This window comes from Cryptomeria japonica, chromosome 7, assembly GCF_030272615.1.
Source record: "Cryptomeria japonica chromosome 7, Sugi_1.0, whole genome shotgun sequence".
Classification (NCBI taxonomy): Eukaryota; Viridiplantae; Streptophyta; class Pinopsida; order Cupressales; family Cupressaceae; genus Cryptomeria; species Cryptomeria japonica.
This window is the reverse complement of record NC_081411.1, coordinates 530,959,393-530,971,347: the sequence shown is the minus strand read 5'-3', so window position 1 is coordinate 530,971,347 and position 11,955 is coordinate 530,959,393. Positions and strand designations below refer to the sequence as shown.

The window sequence follows — 11,955 nt, the reverse complement described above, 5'->3', positions numbered from 1 at the left end:
ACTTCCTGTCCTGTTAGCCACAGAGCCTACAGTTGCACTTTGATAGGTTATTTCCAAACAGAATAAGGTAATGTGTATAGTTAAGTAAACGTTTCTTTTAAAAAAATCAACATTTTAATTTTCTAATCCATGAAACTTCCCCTTAAACTATTATGCAAACAGATAGATCGATAAGATTAATCTTCAAAGAGCTATTAAAGATTAGATTTATAGATGTTCCGTATTCGCCTTTATTGTTGGCTTAAGCTATAAAATTAATGGTTTAGCTAAAATAAATGCTACTTACATGAACAAATAGGTGGGGTTTCATGGGAGGGGCTTGGGCTCTATTTTTATAGAAAAAGCGGTCTCATGGAAAAAAAAAATTGGGCTACAGGATCATTTGGAATCTTCCCCTAAAAAATAGAAGCTCCTACTTTTTAGATTTTCATTTTTGAGTGGGTAAAAATGGGGTGGGGCTAGAATTAGCCCCTACAGCTTAGGGATAAATTTATGCCACTTGTCAATTATAATTTGCAAAAAATTAAGAAGGAAATCAGAATTTATGTTTAAAATTTTAAGCTGAATTACTCACGAGACCACCAGCTTCCTTCAATTTAGGAGCTTAAATTTTTAAGCAGAAGTGCACTACAAATTTCATGGGACCACCCGCTTAAAAAAATTCCTAAAAAATCTCTGCAACACCTGCTCTATTTTTTAGGAAGCCCCCTCCATGGAACCCCAGCCTTAGTGGCTCAGAGCATCTTTATGACAGTGTCCAGAATTTTTAGGAGTCTTTAAGTTTCTTGCTTAGGCAATGGCCATTGGAGATAGCCAGCTTCGCAAAAAAATCTAAACCTCTGAAAAGCTTGTATGCCCTTCATTGAGACATCATAATTGTTCAATGCTGCTTTCATTCTCCGCCAATTCTTTAGCTCCTTTTCCTCTGGCTCTAAATACTTATCACTCTTCTGTTTCGTTTCCTTTAATGATTGTTCCCTCTTGCTGCTTCCAGGATCCTCTGTATTCTTGTAAGCCCCTTTGCTTCCAGAATCTGAATATGGATTTTGTGGCTTGAACTCTTTGCTTTCAGAATCCTGTACCATGTTTTCATCATTTTCTATATGAGAGCCTACCATGGTTTTAACCTTAAAATTATTTTCTATATAATAGTCTACTATGTCTCCTAATGTAGGTCCACTAAATCCAGATTCAGATTTGGAGGTCTTCAGAATGCCAATTCTATTCCATTCCTGCAGAAAAAAATAACATACAATTTTAGTTATTTATATTGTTATCTTCGTAAGGATGCAATTAATTTGGTACTAAATTTACTTACCTGTATGAGAATGTTCATATAGTCTTGCCATTCCCAACAAATAAAAATCCAAGTGATCAACTCAACATCCCATCCAGCCAAAGATCGGGCTTCACTCCTCATGAAGCAGATATACCACACCCATCTATGGTAGTAAAGCAGACATTTCCACTGCTGAGGCAGTTTCCGAAGACCTGTAACCATTGTTTGAAAATAACAAAATGCCTCTTGTTCTCGTAAGATATACCTCACGAACAGCATCTCCGTTATTGGAATTAGCTCACTAGAACCTTGGTCACCTGCTTAAAGATGTGTTTTAAGTTTAGACAATAGTTTTTATCGGTGAATTCAAAATATTAAAACGTCGTTAATCAATTTAATATATACATATTAATATTAATAATAACATCCTTATCAACTTTACCACTTCTCCATAGTAAGTAGTATTTATAAATTAAAAATCGGATGTTGGTGCCTGTAAAGGAATTCAAATTCACTATTTTGTTCTGTTTAGTATCTTTTGTTGCTTCCGTCTAATTCTATTAAATAAAGATCTCTGTTTACAATTTGCGAAGCACTATTAATATCAAAATATTGTAATCTCTTTTGATAGTTACCCGCTACATTTGCAATGGTGGCGACGTCTATCCTAGTCTCGCTTGCGTGTGTTTCCATTTGAGAGGATACTTGTGGTTCTACATATAACAAAATTTGTCCATTGTTTAAATAGCATATACAGAAAAAATATAGCTCTGAAATATTTATTTTTATTCTACCGAAATTGCTGCTTCTTGTAATACTGTTTTTACCTAGTTGCAATTTTTCTGGGATAGACATTTCCTTAACATTATCTGTAATTTCATTTCTTGTTTCAAATGGAGAGAAAAGAGCATTATAATCGCCATCATCATCTGGTTCTGTTTTTGGTTCTTTGATTTGTTCAGCAAGCACACCGATCTGTGCTTCCAAAAATCTCCTGAATTCGTCTTGACTGGGATCAGGTAGGTCAATTGACAGTTGAATTATCTTTTGTAGATACTTCTCCGCTAATTGCTTATTATGATCGCTCGGTTGTAGAGATTTATCTCCATGCCTTTTTATGATCGCTTGGTTGATCGTGGCTTTTGTTGATAAGTGATGCTGCTCTAGCATGCAGCTCCATGCAACTCCAGTTTGGACATGAAGCTATCCATTCATCACCATGCATAAGCTATTTTTAGTTAATAGTTTTTTTTGTTGATTCATGCAAATAAAGGATGTACTCCAACATGCATGAATCCTTAGGACTATTTTTAGTTTTGCTTTTTGCATGAGTTTGTTTTTAGTAAATAAAGCATGTTGTGCATGCACTTATTGTATTCTTAATTTAGGGAGTAGTTTGCTTTTTTTAGTTTGAGAGCCTTAGTAGCTTTCCATGCAAAGCTAGGAATATATTTAGAACTGCAGTTATTATTTATTCTTCTAGACTGCAAATTCTTTATATATACAGCCTCTCTGTAATTTTTTAATTAAGCTTCAATAAAGATATTGGTGTTTTCTTCTTTTTGCTGTTATTGTTTGTTAATCAGTTGGTTCAGAGAGGATAGGTCAGGTTCAAAATTCTACAGCTTTGTCCATGCCTACTATTACACTGATTTTGCATACGGCCAAGACAAGATTTATAGCTGACAAAACCTGTATCGCATAGAAATTTTGAATCATCAAATTCTAACTAATAATAAATTTTCAGACGGAATAAACTCTCAAGTTGCATTTACCTGCAAAATAACAGATTCTTGACATCGGTCAAGATCATCTACAAACACGATAATTCTGGGATCATCGTTTCCATCAGATGTATATGTAGAAGTAGCTTTCCGATTTGACATGATCTGTTGAAAGAATTTAGGCCACAAGTATAAAATAAAGCAGCAGCTAGTAATGAAGTGCCAGATGCAGCTCGCAGCGGCGCATAGAATAAATGGCTTTCTACGAATCTCTCCTTTGAGAAAAGTAATGTCAGAGATTACTCTTTCCTGATAACCCAACTTGTCCGTATGATCAGGTAATTTCATGTAATTCAACAATTGAGTACTCACAGGATTTAGAGTGCTCATCACTGATTTCCCCACCGACCAGGCCATGATGACTATTGTGGCCGGTAAAGATGCATATTTTAGCTCTACAACATCCTTGAAATTGAATATATCCAGTACCACCCATAAAATCCAAGCAATTGTTCCAGCCAAGAAGATTGCAAGGAGGCATGGAAAGATAACATTAATCAATATAGTTTGTTTCTGACTTCTCCAACACGTGCTCAGCCACTGAGCTTCTGTCATCAATCCTTCCATTTCCTTAGTGATTTCGACTGCCAAACCAGCCAATGCTTCTGACTCGTTCCGATACTTCCATGCATTATACTGGACAGTTATGATGGCGTGCACGGTTATAATTGTTGAATGATATCGTTGACCTTTTCTAGTGAACTGGGAATGATAAATAAGAAAAGACGAAAATAAGAACTCGGCTTTGGACTATAGACAATATAAAGAATCTCTCTTCAAGTAATAAGATACTTACCATGCAACTACGGTCCATGGCAGCTAGTGATTTAAAAATGGAGCCAAGTGGAGATCCATCCATATCCAGAAACTCGACAACATCGTCCCGACGCTAGCAAACGCAAACAAAAATCAATTTTATTTGATAGTTAGTTGGAATAGTTCTTACAATGTCTAGTTTTAAAATTTACCTTACATTGAATAGTTGGTTGGAACAGTTCTTACATTGTCTAATTATTAAAATTTACCTTTCCTAAACGTGGATCTTTTCTCTTTCTGCACAATATCCTATTTTTGAATCTTAAAGGGATAGTCTTCATCCACTCTAGGAAGTATTCAAATACATTTGAGTCAAGCCACAAGGATGTCACCCATCTCTGAATTTCTTCGTATATTTTTTGGCCCTTCTCTGATAACATCAAATCTTCAACTCCCTCAATTTCCGAACTTTTAAAAGTCGGCAATAGTGCAGATTGAGCTGCTGTCTTCAGTAAAATGATCTCGGTCTAATTAAAACAAAAGCAAACTTAGATTTACGAAATCTATGTATAGCTAAATATTAGCGCATTAGAAGATAAACACAAACCAAACGTTTAACCTGTCCCATTAGGCTGGACTTTCCCATTCCCCAGCTACCACATATACCAATAGCAATGGGGGGTTCTACATAAGGATTCAACAGTAATGCGGCAATACCATAAGCAAAATCAGCTCTTCCTGTAAGATTAAACATGATTTAGCCTTATAATTTAAAATCAATGATTATGCGAACTCGACGAAAAGGGAAGATACTATTGTTTTACCGAGATAGTCTTCTACAGATGGTTGGTCGTTTGCCTGCACTGGGCTCCTAACAATCTTTCGCCGAACTGCAAATCTCATCACAATTTTCAAACAATAAGAATCACTCATGTTTTTTTGTTTTTTTGCATTGAAGAGAAATTCTTATGTTTAAGTTATTTTGAAAAGAATACTTAAATTACCTTTGCGTGCATTGACTCTCTCTTCGTCTGATATTGACCTGTACCAGTCTCCATAGTCAAGGTCTTCAATCTTAGCACCTTCTATAAGCAATTGTTTTGACATTTCAGTAAGTCCCAAACGAGCAGCCGTTCGCAACAAATTGACGTCTTTCTTGGTCAATTCTTCCATTTTGTGTCTAAGAAGCGGACAATCGCTTAGATTTTTCTCAGCAGTACCTAAGCTTTCAGCTGACATCCGCAAGAAAAGCAACTGTCTTTCCTCGGATCCACATTTCTTTAGAAGTAATTCAACCAAGTATTTTCTATCTTCTCCACTTTTGGATTGGACGGCGTAGTGCAGAGCCGTTTTACCTTGCCAGTCACGTTCAAGAAGCGGCTGCGCTCCCCAGTGAAAGAGAACTTTAATGGTATCCACGTGTCCCCCTTCTGCAGCTTTATGGAGGGCCGTTTGTCCCTTGTAATCTTTCACCTTCACATATATTTTTGGATGCTTTGATCGGCGGAGCAGGACGTCCGATTGAAACACCTTGCCTTGTGAAGCAGCCACGTGTAATGGGGTTAACCCTTTGTGATCTATCATATCATCAAGGGTGATGCCTTTTTTTTCCATCATACTGACAATGACATGAATTGTATCTGATACATCGGATTTTCCTTCAGTTGCATCGTAAAGAGAGTTTCGACCTTCTCTATCTTTTATATCTACTAAATTTTGAAGATCTGCAAATACCTTATCCTCGAGAGATGAATATCCCTTGTACGCTATTACATGAAGAGCTGTTTTTCCCTTGTTATCACATATGGATATAAGCTTCTTTCTATCTTTGCATTTCAGTAGTAGATCAACTGTATCTGTCGTCCCAAAATCATCTTCACACATAGCAGCATAATGCAAAGCTATTTTCCCCTCCTCATCCACGTCTAGTAGACTTACTCCCCTCTCCAACAGCTTACTCACAAGATCTGTCTTGCCTTCCAGTGCAAAATGACGCAAAAGCTTGCCATGGTCCACGCTATCAAAATACACTTCAGGAGGTTGATCTAAAATTGGCAGAATCTTTGTCAGTAGTTTGATGTTCTTTTGGCCAGCCCCTATATCCAATGGGGTTTTCCCATCCTTGTCTTTGCAACTTTGAACCGTATGAATTGTCTCTTGATCAGATTCATTCCTCCCAATGAGCAAATCTATAACTTCACCCTTGTTTTCCTCGACTGCATAGTGCAGTGGCAGTCGATCACAGTTATCTTTGGCATCTGGTTTTGCCCCGTTCTCAAGAAGTAATCTGCACATTTTCCCTTTCCCTCTAGAAGATGCGAGGTGAAGAACGGTTTTCCCTCCTCCATCCTCTGCATTGACTAACTGTTCTTTTGCATCACACCTGTCCAGCAGAATTTTTAGCACTTTCTCTATCTTATCCTCCTCCTTAATATGGGCGAAGGCAACATGTAAAGCTGTTTGTTTGTCTTGGTTTTGGCTCAGTGCATGTGCTCCACAGTCTAACATCTTGTTGATGATAATAACATCCCTTCGCCCGCGGCCAACTGTAAAACCTTGTCAAGAACATTGAAATTTCCATCGCAAGGGACAGTCATTAATTTTTCAAGCATATTATTTTTCCCATGTTTCTCCTTAAATAGAAGGCTATAATTCAAAATGGATCTATGTATATACTGAAGAATGAAAGTAGAAAGGATGAAATTCGAGTGGCTCTTGGTCACTTCATGAGAACTCTCCTCTTTCCACTTATGTATCACAACTTGAAAACTTAAAGTCGTACATATTCTCAAAACCTCGGTAGAAAAATGCTCCCACACAGCATTCCACGGGGCATCTGCCGAGTCTGTATGAAATTCAAAAGCCTGAATCCAGTACGTACCTACGGACCGATATGCGACTGCTAAATGATTTTGAAAGCTGCAACCCAAGAGTGCCTTATGAGATTCCGTCAGTTTGTCCCAACAGGATGTCCTCCAAAGGTCAGATAGCACATCTTTAATTGAACGTAGCGTAAGCTTTTGGTTGCCTGCCTTCACGCTGATAGAGGTTTCCCCAAGCTTTCTGGCCAAATCATTTATCAAGTTGTTCAGTTTTTTCATCTCTTCGACAGCTGGTGCATTGTTGAGTGCTTTCATCCCATCTCTCACATCTCTTGGGTCCATAGTTTCTGTTTTATCCCAAGAGTTGAGAAGCCAATATACAACCTCATAATCCAATCTTCACAACATAGAAGTAATGCCACCTGCTTTCCTTCATCAGTGAGACTGACACCCTCGTAAAGTTCCATTCCTGAATCACCTGAATCGAAAATGGCACATCAAAAATGGTTTCACATCAATTTAATTTCAATTGAACAAAGAAAAATCTATACTACTTACCGGAGGAATAGTTATCTTGGGGGTGAGATTGAATAATAAGCATGTAGCCAATACAAAATCTGAAGTTATTTCCCATCTGAAAATTATAGGAGGGACCAGTTATCCAGCCATCAAGAAGACGTGCACGATCTTTACCCGTAAGAAGACCTTGCTCTTTAATGCTCTCAAGATTCTCTCTTACTTTTTGGAAAGTTGCTAAACGCCATCCAGGAGGAGTTGTATAACTCCTATCAATCTTATTGAAAGGCATACTTATTTGCGTGGAACTCATCTCTGTAATCTGGAGCCTGTCTTTCTTTTCTGCAGCAAAGGATCTATTTATTAAACATAAAAAGAACCGAAACTGGAGTTTTTCTATCTTCGTTGACTTTTCAAGATGGAGTGCTTGGAATGAGTTTCTACAACTGATGATTTTTTTTTAACAAAATAGTTCATGTATACAGAAATAATTAAGAGCTTTCCCATCTGTCTGTATAATGTTTTTTATTCGATTTTCAATCCTAGCAATAGCTCGAGAATAGATGAGAGTTTAAAATAAATGTTATTTAAAATTAACTGTTTAATTATCTAGTTTGATTGTTAAATATCTTTAAATATGATTAAGAATTGATAAAAAAAAATTATAGATATTTGATTTTCACAATTCATAATATTATTGTATCATTTTTGGTTTTGATTAATTAAGTTTTTTTTTTCAACATTTCAAATCAAATTCTATGATTCATCATCACGAATAGATATTCTCTTCTCTTGTCTTGTTCTATTCATCATCAGAAACTATACAATTATATTGAATATTAAAACATTGAATTCTGTTATAAACTAATCATTAGATGTGCACTAGGTGTCAATAAACAATTGAAGATGTTCTATTTGGCTTCAAATAACTTAGTGTGTTTGTCAAATATTTTCGATTACCCGTCAATCAGCAAAAGTTTGTTGCCAAACTAAGTAGCAGAAATATACGAAGTTGTTTAGTCATTATGCAGCTATAAATATGTATTTTTTGCTCCAGAATAATTATCCAGCGAACTTTTCAGCTGTTCATTTCTGAGTGTGTGTTAATGCTCCGTTTTTTTTGTCTTGGCGTATGATCCGTTTTTTGTTTTGGTATTAGAGCCAAGTCTAAAGCTGTTCACAATGTTGCATACGAAAGACCTATGATTTGTTTCTTGTTGCTAACAAAATATTTGAAGTGTGTTGAAGCTGCAAGATATTTGAATAAGAGACAAGGCTTGTTGGAAGTTGCTTTTGCAGTCAAACCCCAATTAAGTGTTAGTCTTTATAACTGGAAATTCAGGGCAAAGAGGTAGAGTTGAGCCCTTTTTTGTGAGGCGTTGTGAATTTGAATAGTGCTGATTGTGACAGTACACAAGGTGATTGGAAAGAGCTGCACTCAAGGTATGCGAAATTGGTAAAAGTTTTTCAATTTCACATTTATCTAAATAAATCAATGATTTAGACGGTTCCAATTATGTTAACTGGAAGTTCAAGATGCAGACTATAATGAAAGGATACAATATTTGGAGCATTGTAATTGGCATTGAGGCCAAATTTATGGCACCACCTGTTAAAGACTAAGAGAAAAGAAAATTCAAAGCTAAGATTCTCTTGTGTATGTCAATAAAGGATTTAGTCATCCCTCATATAAGAGATATCACTACTTCTAAAGATATGTGGACGGTTTTTTGAAAAGTTTGTATGAGATTACAAACACAATAAAATTTTGTTTTTGAAGAGTAAATTATTTTCAATTAAAACAGAAGTAAATGAAAATATTAGTGATTATTTATCCAAAGTAAAGGAATTAAGGGATAAATTAGCTAATTTTGGTGAACAAGTCTCTAATAATGATCTAGTAGTAGCAGAGTTCCGTGACTCGCGGCGAGTCACGCGAGTCAGTGGGCCGGGTGACCTCCGCCGGGTCACGGTGAGGGAGTGTGACTCGCTTGACTCGTCGAGTCAGCGAGTCACACCCTGACTCGCCGAGTCCGAGGCTCGTGACCTTGCCGCATCAAGTCAAAACGTGCAGTCACAAAAACTTAAAAAAATATAACATTTTTATATGTTTTTTTTTTAAATTTCCCTTTCTTATAACCCTAAAAGGTATTGCAATTCACTTTTATGAGTGGAAGAGAGTAAGAGAGAAAAATAGGAAGCCATAGTTTTGCAACCAGCTGAGAGGAAGAGGTGAAAAGCTTGCACAAATCACATTGGGGCAGCACTACAGTTGCATTGAGAACATCAAGGAGTCCATAGAAGTTCATTTCAAACACTTCTCAACAAATTTGAAATAAGTAAGTGTTAATTTTTATTGATTATGTTGGTTTTTTTTCTATATTTATGGATTTTTTGTTTTGTTGTTATTTTTTTTTGAAGTTCAACTTTCCAAATCTATATTGCATACTTCAATGATCAATCAAATGAGATAAATAGAACAATAGCATAGCAAACCCTAGATTTTTTTTTTTTTAAATTGTAAAGCTAGATTTTTTTTTTTGAAAAAATTGTATACATCTATTTACAATTTTTTCTAAAAAAAAATCTAGGGTTTGCTGATTTTTCTCAATTCTTAATTTCTTTCTTTGAAATTTGAAAATTTTCAAGAAAAAACACAATGCACAAATTAGTCTTTGCTGATTTTTTTTAATTAGTTTAAAATTTTAAATTTAAAACTTTGTCAAACACAATGCTCAAATGGTGATTTGTAAAATTGTCTTATTGGAGCAGCCCTCACGTTTTGAAAACAATTTTTTTTCCTAATGGCTCATCCTAATCCTCCACAACCTAAGCCTAGGAAACATGGGCAAAAAGATGAGGCATGGAAATACACTGAAGAATTCCCTGGTAGACAAAGAAATCAAACCAAGTGTAGTTTTTGTAAGGAAATTAACCATGGGGGGATAAATAGATTGAAATATCATATTGCTGGCATACATGGTCATGATACTGAGCCTTGTATCAAGGCACCTCCCAAAGCAGTCCGTTTTTGTTACGTCCAATTAGAAAATTTTGGAATACATAAGCAAACAAAAAAAAAGACAAAGAGAGGAGTTATGTCATATTGGTTCCTCTCCACCCACATCCGCATCCACATCCGCATCCATAGCTGCATCCATAGGTTGTGTTGGAGAAGGTTCTTCTATGCCTCCCTTTCGTCCTAGTCCTTCTGCTAGTGCTAGTACTTCTATTTCTGCTCCTACTAGTCACACTTTTGGTCCTAGAGTGCAAAAATCCAAGATAGACAATTTCTTTGTACCACGCACTACTCCTGGCGCACAACCTTCGCTTGAGAGCATGTCTTGGAACAAAGAGGTCCATGATGCAGGATGAAAAACAATTTGCAAGTTTTGGTACTTCTGCAACATTCCATTTATTGCAGTCAGGTACTTCTGCAAAATTGAAATTGAAATTGAACTTTTCTTATTTAATCTATTTCAATTTGTGACATGTCTCCTTATTGGCAAGGCATGATTGATGCAGTAACCATTTGTGGGGTGGGGTTTAAAGCCCCTAGTGATACTGAGTTGAGTGGCCCTCTCTTGTTGGAAATGGTGGAAGATATGAAAGTTAACCTAGAGGAGCACCGCCAATCTTGGAGCCACAAGTGTTGCACCATCATGACAAATGGTTGGACTGATAAGAGAAATAGAACACTCCTAAATTTTCTTGTTTCCAGCGGAGGTGATTGATCATTTTACTTCTCTAAATGCATTGTGATTGAAATTGAATAATTTACATTCTAATTTATTGATAATTAATTTGTTTTATTTTCAGGATCCACCATATTTTTGAAGTCCATCGATGCTTCCTCACATGTCAAAAATGTGGCATACTTATGTGAGGCTATTGAGGAAGTTATAGATGAGGTGGGGGAAGAAAATGTGGTGCAAGTGGTGACGGATAATGCAGCAAGTTATGTTGCTGCAGGTAAACTTTAAAAGTTTTCTTTTAAGTTTTAACTTTTAAACTTTTAAGTTTTTTAAGTTTTAAATATTAATGGTAAAATTTCTTGATACTTATCACATCTAATTCTTTAACTAATTTAAAATTGTTGCAAGAAAACTTTTGATGGAGAGGCACCCAAAAATCTTTTGGTCTCCATGTGCGGCCCATTGCCTTGACCTCATGCTAGTGGATATAGGTAAGCTTGGATGGGTGAAAGAATGCGTTGAAAGGGCCAAGAATATATGCAAATTTATTTACAATCATGCATTGGTCCTTAGCATTATGAGGCAATACACGGGGGAAAGAGAATTGGCTCGTCTTGGTATAACGAGATTTGCCTCGAATTTCCTCACATTGAAATCCTTGTTAAAATCAAAGGCATCTTTGAGGCGCATGTTTGTTGGTGAGGAGTGGACTTCCTCATCCTATGCTACGACCACTACAGGGATGGATGTAGCAGATTGTTAGGTCCCGGAGGCAACTGAGAGAGGGGGCAGGGGGAGGGGGGGTGAATCAGTTGTCAAATAAATTTAAACCAAAAACAACTTATCCAAACTTAATACTTAATACCGGTAAACCAAACTTTATGCCGGCAGACAGTTTATCAGTTAATTGTAGTACCGGTAAAGATTAATGCATGAAATAGAAAGACAATAACATCCACAACACATAACACCAATGTTTGTACGTGGAAACCCTGTAAGAGAAAAAACCACGATGGGAAACCTTACCCACAATCAGATGATACTACTGCAGATAATATGTGTATACAAATGGGGTCTGCACATACAAAAAGGCCAAGCGCCTA

General features: G+C 36.4%; 1 protein-coding gene across 1 annotated transcript; it reads right to left on the bottom strand.

The window, feature by feature from the left end:
- Positions 1-309: 309 nt before the first annotated feature.
- LOC131031094 (uncharacterized) lies at positions 310-6,338 on the bottom strand. The gene is made up of 8 exons (XM_057962122.2): positions 4,824-6,338; positions 4,644-4,709; positions 4,439-4,557; positions 4,089-4,346; positions 3,860-3,952; positions 3,055-3,765; positions 1,319-1,596; positions 310-1,232 (listed from the first exon to the last, which is right to left on the bottom strand). The coding sequence occupies exons 1-7, from the start codon at positions 6,325-6,327 to the stop codon at positions 1,573-1,575; spliced, it is 2,775 nt and encodes a 924-aa protein (XP_057818105.2). The 5' UTR covers positions 6,328-6,338; the 3' UTR covers positions 310-1,232; positions 1,319-1,572.
- Between the last annotated feature and the right edge of the window lie 5,617 nt (positions 6,339-11,955).